Here is a 16,627-nt window from a genome sequence, read left to right as displayed (position 1 = left end):
ACGGTGGCGCTGGCAGCAGTCCACATCCGCAGAGGTGTGTTGGTGCATGTCAGAGTATGGAGCAGCGAGTAAGTCTGCAGACGTTTTCAGACGTGCTAATGGTGACTGTGTGTTGAAAATGGCTCAAAGAACACATACTGATGACGTTATGAGGGGTAGAATATTAGAGAGGCTGGAGGCTGGTCAAACACAGCAGATCGTAGCACGGGCCCTCCGTGTGCCACAAAGTGTGATCTCACGATTATGGCAACGATTCCAGCAGACAGGAAATGCGTACAGGCGTTACAGTACGGGACGTCCACAGTGTACAACACCACAAGAAGACCGATACCACACCATCAGTGCCCGCAGACGGCCACAGAGTACTGCAGGTAGCCTTGCTCCGGACCTTACCGTAGCCACTGCAACAGTTGTCTCCAGGCACACAGTCTACAGACGACTGAACAGACATGGCTTATTCGCCCAGAGAGATGGAATCCTCTGACCCATGGTCACAGGAGAATCTGAAAAGGCTGGTGTCAAGAACACAGTACATGCTCATTGGAACAGAACAGTGGTCTCATGTTATGTTCACGGACGAGTCCAGGTATACTCTGAACAGTGATTTTGGCCAGGTTTTCATCTGGCATGAACCAGATACCAACCCCTTAATGTCCTTGAAATGGACCTGTATGGAGGTCGTGGTTTGATGGTGTGGGGTGGAATTGTGATTAATGCACGTACACCCTTGCGTGTCCTTGACAGAGGAACTGTAACAGGTCAGCCTTTTCAGGGGTGGAGTCGGTTCCACCTTCCTCCTGATGGATGATAACGCACAGCCCCACTGAGCTGCCGTTGTGGAGGAGTACCTTGAAACAGAAGATATCAGGCGAATGGAGTGGCCTGCCTGTTTTCCAGACCTAAACCCCATCGAGCACGTACAGGATGCTCTCGGTCGACGTATCGCTGCACGTCTTCAAACCCCTAGGACACTTCAGGAGCTCCGACAGGCACTGGTGCAAGAATGGGAGGCCATACCCAGCAGCTCCTTGACCACCTGATCCAGAGTATGCCAACTTGTTGTGCGGTCGGTTTAAGTGTGGATGGTGATCATATCCCATATTGATGTCGGCGTACATGCGCAGGAAACAGTTTGGCTCTGAGCACTATGGGACTTAACATCTATGGTCATCGGTCCCCTAGAACTTAGAACTACTTAAACCTAACTAACCTAAGGACAGCACACAACACCCAGCCATCACGAGGCAGAGAAAATCCCTGACCCCGCCGGGAATCGAACCCGGGAACCCGGGCGTGGGAAGCGAGAACGCTACCGCACGACCACGAGATGCGGGCAGGAAACAGTTTTGTCTTGTCGCACATGTACGGTTTTCTCAACTTATCACCAATGCCGTGGACTTACAGATCTGTGTCGTGTGTGTTCCCTATGTGCCTATGCTATTAGCACCAGTTTTGAGTAGTGCCACGTTTTGTGGCACCACATTCTGCAATTATCCTTAATTTATGAGTACGACTGTACTTATTGAAGTAAATGTTCCAATGATTCAGTTGACTTCGTTATTTATTTATTTACTCTTTTGGTTAGGCCCGGTTATTAAATGCTCAGTATCATACCGGTTTACTAACTGTAATAAAGATCTGGGTCAAAATTCCATAAGCAAGGTGAAAAGAAACATCATACACCTTTGATCTTGAGGCAAACTTTCACGGACAGTGCCAATTTGAATACAATCCATTTTTTGTTATGCGGCACCAATCTGATACACTGAAGAAAGCATAACACATAAAATGCAGTTGAGTGACCGTGAAGAGGACGACTAAAATGACAACGAAACGTTCGCTTTATGGTTACTGTAACTGGAGAAAACTCATGATAATTTTTCCATTGGTAAAAGATTGTGTAATAATCTTCCTTTCAGATGTCTGTGAGAGTACTCCCAAGGAGGAGATTACCGTGAAAGAAGGGGTTACATTATAAAGGGTTAGAGCACGGAATGTCAGATGCCTTAGCGTAGTAGCGATGCTACAAAAATCTGGGAAGCGCAAAGCTCAATACAGATATATAATTTTACGGTCAATGAAATGGAATGGAAAGAAGATAAGGGTCTCTGGTCCGACGAATGTAGGTTACTATCAGTAATATCTGAGCAGGAAAGCAGGACAAAGAGTGAGATACTGTGAACTGTTCAGTGATAGGATTATAGACATCAGGCTCGACAGCAGACCAAGCCAATAACAACAGTTAAGGCATATATGCCGACGTCACAAGGAAAGAACCAAGATGTGGTGAAAGTATATGAGCATACTGTATTAGGTATTTAATGGGAGGTACAAATCTAATAATCATGGGGGATTGGAGTGTGGCAGCATGGGAAGAAACAGATTGCAAATTCCGGGAAGATATGGGCTTAGCAGAAGGAATGAGAGAGGAAAACTGAGCTCTGGATTAAGTTTCAGACTTTAACAGTAAACACTCTGTTCAAGAATCAGAAGAGAAGGAGATATACTTGGAATAGACCAGAAGACACGGGAGGTTTCCAGTTTTATTATATCGTGTTAAGAAAGAGATTTAGTAGCTTGATTTTAGATTGTATGGTCCAGCAAGAAGATATATATCAGACAAACATTGTGACCACTGTCCACTGCAGCGTTGCATGCCTCTTGGTGGCGTTGAGGGAAAGTGACGCTGTAAGAAAACTATGTAAGCCGAGCAGAAAAGGAAAGGGGGATTACCATAGCGAAGAATACGATACAAATGAAGAAATCCCCTGCGATAAGCTAATTTATCAAAGGGCAGATTATTATTACGCAGAACATGTGAACGAATATCTCGAAGACGTCGAAGGTTGTAGAATGTCCACTTTCTACTGCCGTAAGCAACTACGGAAAATTGTAGAAGGGCAGTGGAATTAAGTGGTTGGATGTCCACGACTCTTCACAGAACGTGGGGTTCGAGTTTTGTCCACTCTGTAGAATAGATGACGATCTGTGGCACCTCTGGCGAAAGAGCACAATGTCGGTGGGCGCACACGTGTTTCGGAGCACACCATTCAGAGCACAGCGTACGCAGCAGACGACCTCAGCATGTCCACACGTTGGCCCAACGACATCTTCAGTTGCGATTGTCAAGGGCTCAGGATTATCAAGATAGGACCGTGTGTCACTGGAAACGTGTTGTCGAATGAATCACGTTCCTGCTACAGCAGGTTGATGGTCGTCTCCAGAAAGGCCGTCATCAAGGCGAACGGCTATTGAAACGTGCACTGCGACTCGAGCCAAACTGGTGGAAGCAATATTTTGCTACGACAGGCATTTTCCTGCAACTGCACGGGACCTGTGTAATAATCGAAGACACCACGTCAGCTGCGGACCGCCTGCGCCCTCCGCGCTTCATGTCCTCCCCGACGATGATGTCATTTCCAGCAGTGTAATTGCCATATCTCGAAGCCAGAGTCGTGCTACGGTGGTTCGAGCAGCATGATATTTAACTCACGTGAGAGTCTTGGTCACAAATTCGCCTAATGTAAATCCGATGGTTCCGATGGTTCCAATCTGGGTAGCTAAAGAGCGCCTTCATTATGTATGCAAATCAGCGGCCAGTTATTTACGGGAATTACATGACTTCTGGGTAGACACTTGATGGCATATAGCTCCATAAATCTACCATCGAACCGTAGAATCGACGAAAGGCAGAAACTGGTAATATATTGTATTACAAAGATGGCCCAACAAGGTATTGGCAGGTGGTCATAATGTTTTGGCTCAGCAGTGTGTGTGTGTGTGTGTGTGTGTGTGTGTGTGTGTGTGTGTGTGTGTGTGTGTGTGTGTGTGCGTCTATAGGATGTCCAGAAATTCCCTGCACAAACCTCTACGAGATCTAGAGAGGAGTGAGTAGATAATATATAGGATTGAAACTCATGTCCGAAAATGTACGGTTCCCGTGCTACAACCATTTGAAAATATGTAAGTAACGCGACCACTTTTACAAATAATTATTTGCCATAGCTCATTACAGCACGTTTTTTACAGTTCCAGTCATCAATAGCCAAACTGCTCGTGTACTCGTTGACTGGTTCTCTTTAAGGCGATGCGGTATGGCCTCTTCCAATTCGGGTGCGCCGTCTCGTTGGGGCACCACAGTCGCGCCTGCTGTCGGGAAGGTACCTTTCCTAGAAGTCGTTGCATAATTGTGGCGAAAAAGATATACGATGGAGCTGGACTTCGTGAAGATCGATCTTGATAAAGGCGACGAGCAGCTCTTCCATTACCGTGAGCTTCTCCATTCAGAAGGATCAACTCGGTGTATTCTGCAAATGTGTACTCAGCCATGTTGCTCTAATATTCACGTGAATGAGGCTCTAACCTGGCCAAACACGTAGAACATACGTCAGATTAATATCAGCCAATCCGACGTAACTACCACCGCCCCCCCCCCCGCCCACCACAACCAACGCCGCCACCACTACCACCACCACCATGACTATCCTGTTGCATACCCACCTAGCAAACGGCTATAGCAGGGAAACGGTACGTTTCCGGACGTGGATACCTATTCAGATGAAAAGTACTGCCAAAAATTTCGCATGCCATGTGCTCCTGCACCATACAGGAGCTCCATGGTCAACCAGGTTCGAGATGTCCTTTCAGAGCCATTGCTGTCTCCGGACTTCTGTTTGGGGCACTAAAGGACAAAATGACAAAGCACAAAAGGTTAGAGTAACGTTGCAAAGCTGTAGACGCATGCCTGACTATGGAATGATACGAGAATTATAGAAACCATGGAGAAAAGAGGAGGAGGTGTCTGTCAAGAGCAGTGGCAAACAAGAACCTAGGATTGGAAGCCTGAAAAGTGAAAGGAATATTTACAGTGACTGTACAAACGAAAGACAATATTAAGTGAGTGAGAATGGGAGTGGATAAAAATGAAAGATATGATAGTGCAATAAGAATCTAACAGAGCACTGAGAAACTTATGTCGAAAAAACGACTGAAGTGGATGACATTACCTCAGAATTAATGAGCTCCTTGGGAGAATATAGGCTGCCATGAGGAGACTATTCCACTTCGCAAGCAAGATGTACGAGATAAGTGACGTACGCACAGTCTTTAAGAAGGATGTAATTATTCCAATTCGGAAATCGAGGGAAGTAACAAGTGTCAACATCATCGAAGCATCAGTTTAATAAGTCCTGATTGCAAATTACCGACACGATTTTTTGGTAGATTGGGAGATTTTGGTAGAAGAATGAAAATACTGGTAGAATCCCATTTCGTGGGAGATTTAAAACAGGTAAACCAATATTAATAGCATTTATTGGTTTGCTGAAAGCTTTTGATAATACTGCTTGAAATAAGCTCTTTGAAATTATGATGACAGAAAGGATAAAATACATCTAAAGAAAGGTTAGATGAAATTAGATGAGAAACTAAAACATTAAAATTAATAAATAAGATTTGTTATTTGGGCAAAAAAAATAACTGAAGGTGACCGAGAAGAGACAATTTAAAACGCATACTGATAACAGGAAAGAAAACGTTTCTGAAAAAGAGAAAAATTGAGAAAGGACTAATATTTTTCAATGTCAGGTAGTATATTCGGAAGGCATTTGTCTCGGGTGTAGACCTATACGGATATGAAACGTGGACGATTAACAGTTCGAACAGACTAAAAGTTTCCATTGTGTGTGGAGCTCCAGAAAGATTCAGAAGGTTAGTGAGGTAGATCGAATAACAGATGAGGACGTAGTGAGTGGAATTGGAGAGAAAAGGAATGTGTGGCACATCTCGACCAAAAGAAGGGGTTCGGTGATAGGACAAGACCTGAGGCATCAACGATTCGACAGTTTGGTAATGGAGAGTAGTACGGAGTGCAAACACTGTAAAGGGTGTCCACGCTTGCAGAGGGTGGATAGGTTTGGAAAACTTCATAACATCTCCATCTACGTGATTCGTCTGCTATTCAAAATAAAGTGCCTGGCAGAGGGTTCATTGAACCGCCTTCAAGATGTCTCTCTAACGCCGGATATTACTTCTGTTTTACTCGATGACTTTCCGTCTGTTACTACGAAATGTGACCTTCCTGGAACGAAATTACGAATCCAGTCGCACAACTGAAGCGATACTCCGTAGGCACGCAGTTTGGTTAGAAGACGCTTGTGAGGAACGGTGTTGAAAGCCTTCTGGAAATATAAAAATATGGAATCAATTTGACATCCCCTGTCGATAGCATTTATTACTTCATGAGTATAAATAGCTAGTTGTGTTTCACAAAAACGATATTTTCTGAAAACGTGCTGACTGTGTCAATTAATCGTTTTCTTCGAGGTACTTTATAATGTTCGAATACAGTATATGTTCCAAAACCCTACTGCAAATCGACGTTAGTGATATAGGCCTGTAATTCAGCGGATTACTCCTACTTCCAATTTTAGGGTATTGGTGTGACTTGAGCAATTTTCCAGTCTTTAGGTACGGATCTTTCTGTGAGCGAGTGGTTGTATATAATTGCTAAATATGGAGCTATTTTATCAGCATACTCTGAGAGGAACCTGACTGGTATACAATCTGAACCGGGGGCCTTGTCTTTATTAAGTGATTTAAGCTGCTTCGTTACTCCGAGGATATCTACTTCTATTTTTCTCATCTTGGCAGTTGTTCTTGATTGAAATTCAGGAACATTTACTTCGTTTTCTTTGCTCAAGGTGTTTTGGAAAACCGTGTTTAATAACTCTGCGTTAGTGGCACAGTCATCAGTGACTTCACCGTTGTTATCACGCAGTGAAGTATTGATCGCGTCTTGCCACTTTCGTTGTGGAAATTATTAAAAGCATCTCGCATTGAAGTACGCGCCATATTTCGAACTTCTGTAAAACTTTCACAATCGTGGGGATTTTGCGTTCTTTTCAATTTGGCATGCTTTTTTCGTTGCTTCTGCAACAATGATCTGACCTGTTTTGTGTACCATGGGGGACCAGTACCATCACTTATTAATTTATGTGGTATATATCTCTCAATTGCTGTCGATACTATCTCTTTGAAAACATTCCACAACTTTTCCACACTTATATGATCAGATCGGAAGGGGTGAAGAGTGTCTCTTAAAAAGGCGTTAAGAGCATTTTATCAGCATTTTTAAATACATACACTTTGTGTTTCTTTTTGATGGTTGTAGGTGTTACGGTATTCAGCCTAGCAGCAACTGCCTTGTGGTCGCTAATCCCTGTATTCGTCACAATACTCACTGTTTGTACAGGACTGTTTGTTGCTAAAAGGTCAAGTATGCTTTCGCAACCATTTACGCTTCGAGTGTGATAGTGAACTGATTGTTCAAAACAATTTTCTGAGAAAGCATTCAGTACAATTTCGGATGACGTTTTCTGCCTGCCGCCGGGTTTAAACGTATAATTTTTCCAGCATGTCGAGGGTAGACTAAAGTCACCACCGACTATAATTGTATGTTCTGGGTACTTATTTGAAATGAGACTCAAGTTTTGTTTGAACTGTTCAGTAACTAAATCTTCTGAGTCGGGGGCTCGGTAAAACGACCCATTTAATAGTTTAGTCCAATTGTCAGGTACAACCTCTACCCATCTATTTCACACAAACTATCTACTTCAATTTCGCTACAAGGCAAACTACCTCTGACAGCAACAAATACTTCACCACCAACTGTATTTAATCTATCCTTTCTAAACACTATTAGATCGTTTCAAAAAATTTGGGCTGAACTTATTTCCGGCTTTAGCCGGCTCTCTGTACCTATAACTATTTCAGCTTCAGTGCTTTGTATTAGGGCTTGGTGCTCTGGTTCTTTCCCAACACAGCTCCAACAATTTACAACTACAATACCAATCGTTTCTACAACTACCTTACTGTGTTTTACCTGCCCACTTTTAGACGGACTCCCTTTCTGTGGTTCCCTCAGACCCTCTAACCTAAAAAGCCGCCCAGTCCCTGCCACACAGCCCCCGCTACCCGTGTAGCCGCCTCCCCGGACTGAAGACCTCCACAACAACACCGAGCGAGGTGGCGCAGTGGTTAGCACACTGGACTCGCATTCGGGAAGACGACGGTTCAATCCCGTCTCCGGCTATCCTGATTTAGGTTTTCCGTGATTTCCCTAAATCGTTTCAGGCAAATGCCGGGATGGTTCCTTTGAAAGGGCACGGCCGATTTCCTTCCCAATCCTTCCCTAACCCGAGCTTGCGCTCCGTCTCTAATGACCTCGTTGTCGACGGGACGTTGAACACTAACCACCACCACCATCCACAACAACACTATACTTCATGACAGTTTGAGGTTTGTCGCGTGCATTCTTGATGATATTGTAATTTTAATATCCAGTTGTATGCATTGCTTTAGTCAACTGGGCCTTGTGCCTATATTAGTGAAAGCTGTAAAACTGGTGACAGTTTATACCGATTATTTTTATATCATTGATTACCAATACACGACTCCTATTTTGTAACACCCGATTAGCTACGAAAAGCAAACCACAGTGAAAATCGAAAACGTTTATCTGCAAAATTTACCTACACCTTCCAACTACACTCCTGGAAATTGAAATAAGAACACCGTGAATTCATTGTCCCAGGAAGGGGAAACTTTATTGACACATTCCTGGGGTCAGACACATCACATGATCACACTGACAGAACCACAGGCACATAGACACAGGCAACAGAGCATGCACAATGTCGGCACTAGTACAGTGTATATCCACCTTTCGCAGCAATGCAGGCTGCTATTCTCCCATGGAGACGATCGTAGAGATGCTGGATGTAGTCCTGTGGAACGGCTTGCCATGCCATTTCCACCTGGCGCCTCAGTTGGACCAGCGTTCGTGCTGGACGTGCAGACCGCGTGAGACGACGCTTCATCCAGTCCCAAACATGCTCAATGGGGGACAGATCCGGAGATCTTGCTGGCCAGGGTAGTTGACTTACACCTTCTAGAGCACGTTGGGTGGCACGGGATACATGCGGACGTGCATTGTCCTGTTGGAACAGCAAGTTCCCTTGCCGGTCTAGGAATGGTAGAACGATGGGTTCGATGACGGTTTGGATGTACCGTGCACTATTCAGTGTCCCCTCGACGATCACCAGTGGTGTACGGCCAGTGTAGGAGATCGCTCCCCACACCATGATGCCGGGTTTTGGCCCTGTGTGCCTCGGTCGTATGCAGTCCTGATTGTGGCGCTCACCTGCACGGCGCCAAACACGCATACGACCATCATTGGCACCAAGGCAGAAGCGACTCTCATCGCTGAAAACGACACGTCTCCATTCGTCCCTCCATTCACGCCTGTCGCGACACCACTGGAGGCGGGCTGCACGATGTTGGGGCGTGAGCGGAAGACGGCCTAACGGTGTGCGGGACCGTAGCCCAGCTTCATGGAGACGGTTGCGAATGGTCCTCGCCGATACCCCAGGAGCAACAGTGTCCCTAATTTGCTGGGAAGTGGCGGTGCGGTCCCCTACGGCACTGCGTAGGATCCTACGGTCTTGGCGTGCATCCGTGCGTCGCTGCGGTCCGGTCCCAGGTCGACGGGCACGTGCACCTTCCGCCGACCACTGGCGACAACATCGATGTACTGTGGAGACCTCACGCCCCACGTGTTGAGCAATTCGGCGGTACGTCTACCCGGCCTCCCGCATGCCCACTATACGCCCTCGCTCAAAGTCCGTCAACTGCACATACGGTTCACGTCCACGCTGTCGCGGCATGCTACCAGTGTTAAAGACTGCGATGGAGCTCCGTATGCCACGGCAAACTGGCTGACACTGACGGCGGCGGTGCACAAATGCTGCGCAGCTAGCGCCATTCGACGGCCAACACCGCGGTTCCTGGTGTGTCCGCTGTGCCGTGCGTGTGATCATTGCTTGTACAGCCCTCTCGCAGTGTCCGGAGCAAGTATGGTGGGTCTGACACACCCGTATCAATGTGTTCTTTTTTCCATTTCCAGGAGTGTATTTTACGACGTAGTCGTCGCTCTGACTTGTCATTTGTCGATGCGTTGTACCAACTTTCCAATACCCTTACCACAGAAGGCAGCCACGTATGCTTTCCGCCAGTTCCCTACATCAGTCCGCAGTTCGTTGTCTTTGTCAAAATCATGTCCTCATAGCCAGCTGTTCATTTGAGCAAAGAGATGAAAATCACAAGGAGCCAGGCCCGGGCTGTGTGGTCGTCCTAAGTCCACTTGCAGTGTGCCGCCGAGCATTGCCACGAAGAACGAAACGCATGACCGTTACGTTATGTGGGCTGCATAATTCGTGCAGAACCCCTCAGCAGGCACTTTACATTCTTCGGGAAAATTCGTTGTTCTAAGCATTCTTACATGCTCTCTGTGCAGAACTAAAGAGTATGACGTGACGCGCTCGACGGGCATACTGGAGACACTGTACAATACATCTTTGCGAAGATTCAACGGATGTTCTCTGTAGTTTTCATTTCGTGACCGATCAGAGATTGAAAAAATTTGCCCTTACAACAGCGTTTAGTGTAACAGACCTTCTTAGAAGGAAACTACAGAACTAAAAACGAAATATATCTAAATAAAACATTTTGTATTCACTAAGACCGTGTATTCGAAAAAGGTACCGTGGTTTCCATTTATTCTACTGTGTTACTCAACGATAGGTAAGAATTGTACTTCTTAAATCTTAATTCTCTGTGTTGAGTACTTATTTGATTAATCTTACTATTCTCATTCGTATTGTAACAATCTGCAATTTGGAAGCGAATGCGAAATAATTATTTTTTAGTCATGTAATATATTCTAAGCTACGAAGACATTAGGGTAGTGCTCCTTTTTCCAAAATTAGCTACACAGTGTGTAAGCTGCGTATCTCTGCATGAAACTATCGATGGTCTGCCGGTAGCGTCGCGTTTGTCTCGGTTGTAGTTTGGGTCGCTTGTCGGACACGGGTGTAAAATGACGTTAAAGTGTTTATTTAACCGGTAAAGACACCAATTATTTTGTGTTTCGTGTGTGTATGTGCCGTACAATACTGCAAGTGACCAATTTCAGTGTACAGTACAACACAATTCGGGCGTGCGTTAATCGTCCGGAAAGGACACGTATAGGGACTAAGGAGGGTAAAGTGCCCACTTCATTCTCTTGGAAATGGCTGCAGCTTTGTGGCGATAGTTCTGAGTGATTCTCTGAAAACAAATATTTCGTGTTTTCTCTACGTCCGATGTAAGGCATGTAACGAATTCGTTTGCATCTATCAAAAAGAAAATATATAGTGACGATTAATTGCTATAGCGTTAGCAAACGCTGTATATTTGAATGTATTTATCACATTTCAAAACAACACGATTACTTATTGGTACATCAGTGGGAAACACAATTAGTACCTCCAATGCGCGATACCAATGGTAATATTACTGATGACAGTGCCACTGAAGCAGAGTTACTACACACAAATTTCCGAGGTAAATATTTTAGAATTGGAATCGAGAACAATTGCCAACATGGGCAACTTAGGAATTGATATCCTTAAAGTAGTGAAGCAACTCAATGTGCTTACTAAAAGTAAGTTTTACGGAGCAGATTGCGTACCAGTAAGGTCCCTTTCAGTGTATGTGATACAGTCGTTCCATATTCAGCACATGCACAACCACTCTCTCGAGAAAAGACTGGAAAGTTACACAGGTCACACCAGTACTCAAAAAAGAAAATAGGAATAATCCGCTGCATTACAAACACATATCACCAACGTCAATTGTCAGTAGGATTTTGGAACACATGCTGTGCTCGAACATTAAGAATTACTCGAAGATAACGGTGTATTGAAACAAAGTCTGCGCGAATTTAGGAAATCGTTCTGGTGAAACACAACTAGCACTTTATTCTCACGAAATAATGAATGCTATAAAGAGCGGATGTCAAATATTGTCCACAGTTTTAGATTTCCAGAACGATGTTGATACCGTTGTTCACAATCGACTTCTAATCAAATTGCGTGCTTATAGAGTATGGCTTCAGCTGTGCGGCTGGATTGGTGATTTCCTCTCAGAAAGATAACAGTAGTAAGCACATTTCGTAGTAACTGACAGAAAGTCATCGAGTAAAACAGAGGTAATATTTGGCATTCCCCAATGAAGCGTAATAGGACACCTATTGTTCTAATCAACACACACTATTGAGAAGACAATCTGAGCAGCCCTGTTACATGGTTCGCAGATGGCATTTCCCGTCTTGTAAAGTCGTCAAAAGACCAAAACCAATTGTAAAATGACTTAGACACGATGTCTGAATGGAGAAAAAAGTGACCGTTCTGTCTCAATAACGAAAAGTGTTGGATCGTCCACATAAATACAAGTAAGTATCCGTTAAATTTCGATTACACAAGAATTCACACAGTTTAAAGCCTGTCAATTCGGCTAAATACTTAGGAATTACAATTACGAACAACGCAAGTTGGAACAAGCTACATAGGTAATGTTGCGTGGAAAGAAAACCAAACACTACGTTTTATTGGCAGAACATTTAATAAATGCAACAGGTCTACTACAGAGAGTGCCTACACTACGCTTGTTCGTCCTCTGCTAGAGCAATACTTTACGGTATGGGAGCATTACTAGACGGGATTGACGGAGGACGTCGAAAAAGTCCAGAGAAGGTCATCTCGTTTGTATTAAAGCTTCATAAGGGAGAGAGAATCATGGATACGATAAGCAAGTGGCGATGGCAATCATTTTAACAAAGGCGTTTTCTGCTGCAGTGAAATCTTGTCAAGAAATTTCATTCACCAACTTTTTCTCTGAATGCAAAAATATTTTACTGTCGGCAAATTACAAAGGGATAAGATAATCATCATAATAAAATAAGATTTAAGACTTCATTTTTATCACTTGCTGTTGCTGTTAGAGAGTGGTACACAGGGACATGTTCTGGAGGTGGTTCGAAGAACTCTGCCAGGCAGTTAAGTGTGAACTGCACAGTAGTCACAGCTATAGATGAGATTATAAGCAACTACCAAATTACCATTGAGTGGGAGAAGAGACTTAACGTCAAATGCTGCCCAACAATGCATCCTGTGAAGAAAACGCCGCCACCTGGTTTCAACCTCCCTCGCAGACAATGGTCCACACTAAACAGAATCCGAACCAAACATGGGAATTTTGCAGTCCCCCACTTCAAGTGGAACATAACTTCAACGCCGTAGTGTGACTGTGGTGCTACACAACAGACGTTCCAACACATCATCACCGAATGTAGGACAAGAAAGTATAGTGGCAGTGCTAGTGACTTTGCTCACGCGACTCCACAAACGATAGACTGCATTCGTAATCTAGACATACAAGTGTAAATTTCAGTCATGATAGGTGTTGTATCTCTAGCCTTACGCTAAATAAATAATAAGTGAATCAACAGCTTGTTCAAAAGCTACGTTTCCTTATAACAGGTGCCTGTTAAGATGGCGTCAAATTACGTAAGGCTAACAACAGGCATTGGGTGCTGCAAGAGAAGAAGAGATGTCGTTTGCTACAGTAGCCAGAGTATTCACTGTCTCACGAAACACACGTAAAGAATTTAAAACGTAAAACGTGCTGGAACTTTAGACGTGTATTCAACAAAGAGCATGAGTAAGAGCTCCTTAACAACATTTCTGGTATGGCATGAAGATATTAAGGCACTTGAGCCTGCTGAACGGAATAATCTACAACACCCATTCAACAAAGACGAAAGATTGCAGGCATTGATAGGGTGACACAGTCTGGGAAGAGACATCCTAATATAAGTCTTGGAAAACCAGATTCCACTTCTCTTATTTTTCATTTTATCTCTCTGGCCACATTTTCCTACCTACCGAGCAAACTGGCCGTATTGAAGGCTTTCACTTACACGCACTTTTCTACTTGAAAATGAAGTTTCTAAAAATAACATAGTTGTGTTTCGGAATGTATATAGTTTATACAAATGTACTTCATGTGCTTCTCTATGACATGATGTCAGAAAAGAACAACATTTTCCTTAGGGTGCCCAATATATACAGCTTTCCCATACACATCCCACACGGCGGTGATTGGACATTGATTGGTACCATAAGAATTAGCTGTGGAAATAGCGCGCCGTTTATTATACTGTAACAGTGCAAGTATCATTACCATGTTAAGAAACGAATTAAGTGAATGCCGCAGTAGGAAGGACTCGATAATACTCACGAAAAAGCAATCGAGAGATTTGTGTAGCTCGCGAAAATGACTCCGTTTTACGTACGAGAACAGCGCCTGAACAGCACAACCCTATGAAAGAACAATTTTCGGAACTGAGTTCATATTACAAGAACTGTATTGCTTTAATTGGTATAGTAGTGCCCCACTTCCTATGAGTCTAAACTTTTGTATTGTATTGTAACATTTCAGAATTGCTACGAGTAACAGTGCGACGGAAGAAGGAACGACATCTGTTGAAGTGCAACGTAGGCAACGAAGTTGCGTATGACCTACCATGTACTGGAGTGACAAAAGTCATGGAATACCTCAAAATATCGTGTCGGATTTCCTTTTGTCGGGAGTAGTACAGCAACTAGATATGGCATGGGCTCAACAAATCGTTCGAAGTCTCCTGTAGAAATATTCAACCATGCAGCCTCTATAGCAGATGTTTTGCCGGTGCAGGATTTTGTGCACGAACTGAATTCTCGATTATGTCCCATAAATGTTTGATGTGATTCATGTTTGGCAATCTGCTGGTCAAGTCATTCGCTCGAATTATCGAGAATATCCTTCAAACAACTTGTAAACAATTGTGACCCGGTGACACGGCGCATTATCATCGACAAAAATTCCTTCATTATTTCGGAACATGATAATCTCCAACTAGCCGAACGTAACCAATTCCAGTCACTGATAGTTTCAGTGGGACCAGGGGACCCAGTACATTCCATGTTAACATAGCCAACACCATAGTGTAGCCACCACCAGTTGTCACACTGCGCTGTTGGTAACTTCGTGTGGTCTGGGCCAATTTCGAACGCTACCATCAGTCCCTACCAGCTGAAATCGGGACTCATATGACCTGGAAACGGTTATCCAGTCATCTAAAGTCCATTCGATATGGTCACGAGCCCAGGAAAGGCGCTGCAGTCGAAGTCGTGCTGTTAGCAAAGGAACTCGAGTCGGTCGTCTGCTTCATAGCCCAAATTTAGCCTTACTGTCCTAACGGATGCGTTAGTCGTACGCATAGTCCGTGCTGAGAGATAATGCCTGGAGTTTGGTATTCTGGGTAGAATCTTGACGCTGTGCCTCCCTAACGATTTCCGAAATAGAATGTCCCATGCGTTTATCTCCATTCTGCGTTCAAAGTCTAATTCCCCTCGTCTGCCGTTATTTCACGTCGGAAGCCTTTTCACATGAATCATCTGAGTACAAAAGCCCCGGCAATGCATTACCCTTTTATACCTTGTGTACGCGATACTATAGCCATTCGTGTATGTGAATATCGCTACCCCATGACTTCTAATACCCCAGTTACTGTATATTCTTCCAGCCGTGCTGCTTACAAGAAAGGAAGATTTAGGGTTTATGTATGAGTAAGCAACTTACAGGTATACATAAGGCCCAATTTCGTCCACCTTGAGCTTGTCGTCGTCACCGGCCATGAACTCCTCGCTGTTGGTGATATTGAAGACGCGCACCCTCAAGAGAACCTCATCTGGCGGCGTCTTCCACCACTCGAACGGCGGCAGACCCGGCATCATCTTCAGCCTCTGGAAGACACGAGTTGCAAATGAGTACAGCTAGACGAACGCATCTTCTGGACGAAAACACTACGAGGGCTTGGAATAATGTTTTGATTATCACTTCGAGAAGGCCAAGTTGTACCGCGAAACCTGGTGTTACTCTTTCTGAATACATTCACCGTTCAATGCGACACGTTATTCCCAATGAGGAATGTATTTTGGCTGTTCAGGAAACATTCCACGTTCCAAATCACGTCTTCATTATTCTGGAAATGCCTGGTTCGCTATGGCTTCTTCACTCGAATCAAGATTATTGGCAGGGGAATGGCAAAATTGTGATAGCCCGAAGAGGCAGTATTTGTGACTATGTCTCCAGTACATAATGAGCTGGTGCTCTGCCATTCAGCAAAACACTCCCTAGGGCAGTTTATTTTATTTTATTTTGGGTCATTTCAATTCCGTCGCCCCAAAGGAGCGGTAGGCGCCATAGGAAAGCTTTCCACTACGCTAGGGTTTAGGATCTCTCTCCCCTTTTAATAGATTTCCACTGCCGTAAAATGTCACTTGAGTTCGTAAATTGGATATAGCGTATATAAATGGAAAGCGCAAAAGAATAAGGAAATAATAATTACACATGACATTCAGGGAATGGATTGCATCAAAATTCTCTATTCAAGACAGCGGCGTTGTTTCGAATGATCTTACATTAGCAGTCAGAAGATCACAGCAGGCACGAACAACCATAGAAGGATCCATAACAGACCAAAGACACTACTGGCTAGGAACTAAACATCTATGGTCCATAGAACGCTAACACGACAGTACTGGCGACCCCCTGCAACACAGCTATTACTGGCAACCCCAGATGTTCGACCAGCCGAAAAACAGGCAACCGCAGGGAAACCGTACTGTACACAGCACGCAAACCA

The 16,627-nt window shown here is 44.2% G+C and overlaps 1 protein-coding gene across 1 annotated transcript in view; it reads right to left on the bottom strand.

Moving 5' to 3' along the window:
* Positions 1–16,627, bottom strand: part of LOC126203316 (scavenger receptor class B member 1-like) — a 390,661-nt gene that overhangs the window by 58,271 nt on the left and 315,763 nt on the right. The window contains exon 3 of the mRNA XM_049937582.1: positions 15,562–15,725. Within this exon, the coding sequence (XP_049793539.1) occupies positions 15,562–15,725 (164 nt within the window). The remainder of the gene's footprint in view (positions 1–15,561; positions 15,726–16,627) is intronic.

Source organism: Schistocerca nitens, chromosome 9, assembly GCF_023898315.1.
Source record: "Schistocerca nitens isolate TAMUIC-IGC-003100 chromosome 9, iqSchNite1.1, whole genome shotgun sequence".
In the NCBI taxonomy this organism is placed as follows: domain Eukaryota; kingdom Metazoa; phylum Arthropoda; class Insecta; order Orthoptera; family Acrididae; genus Schistocerca; species Schistocerca nitens.
The sequence above is the reverse complement of the archived record's forward strand: the minus strand, read 5'-3'. Positions and strand labels throughout refer to the sequence as shown.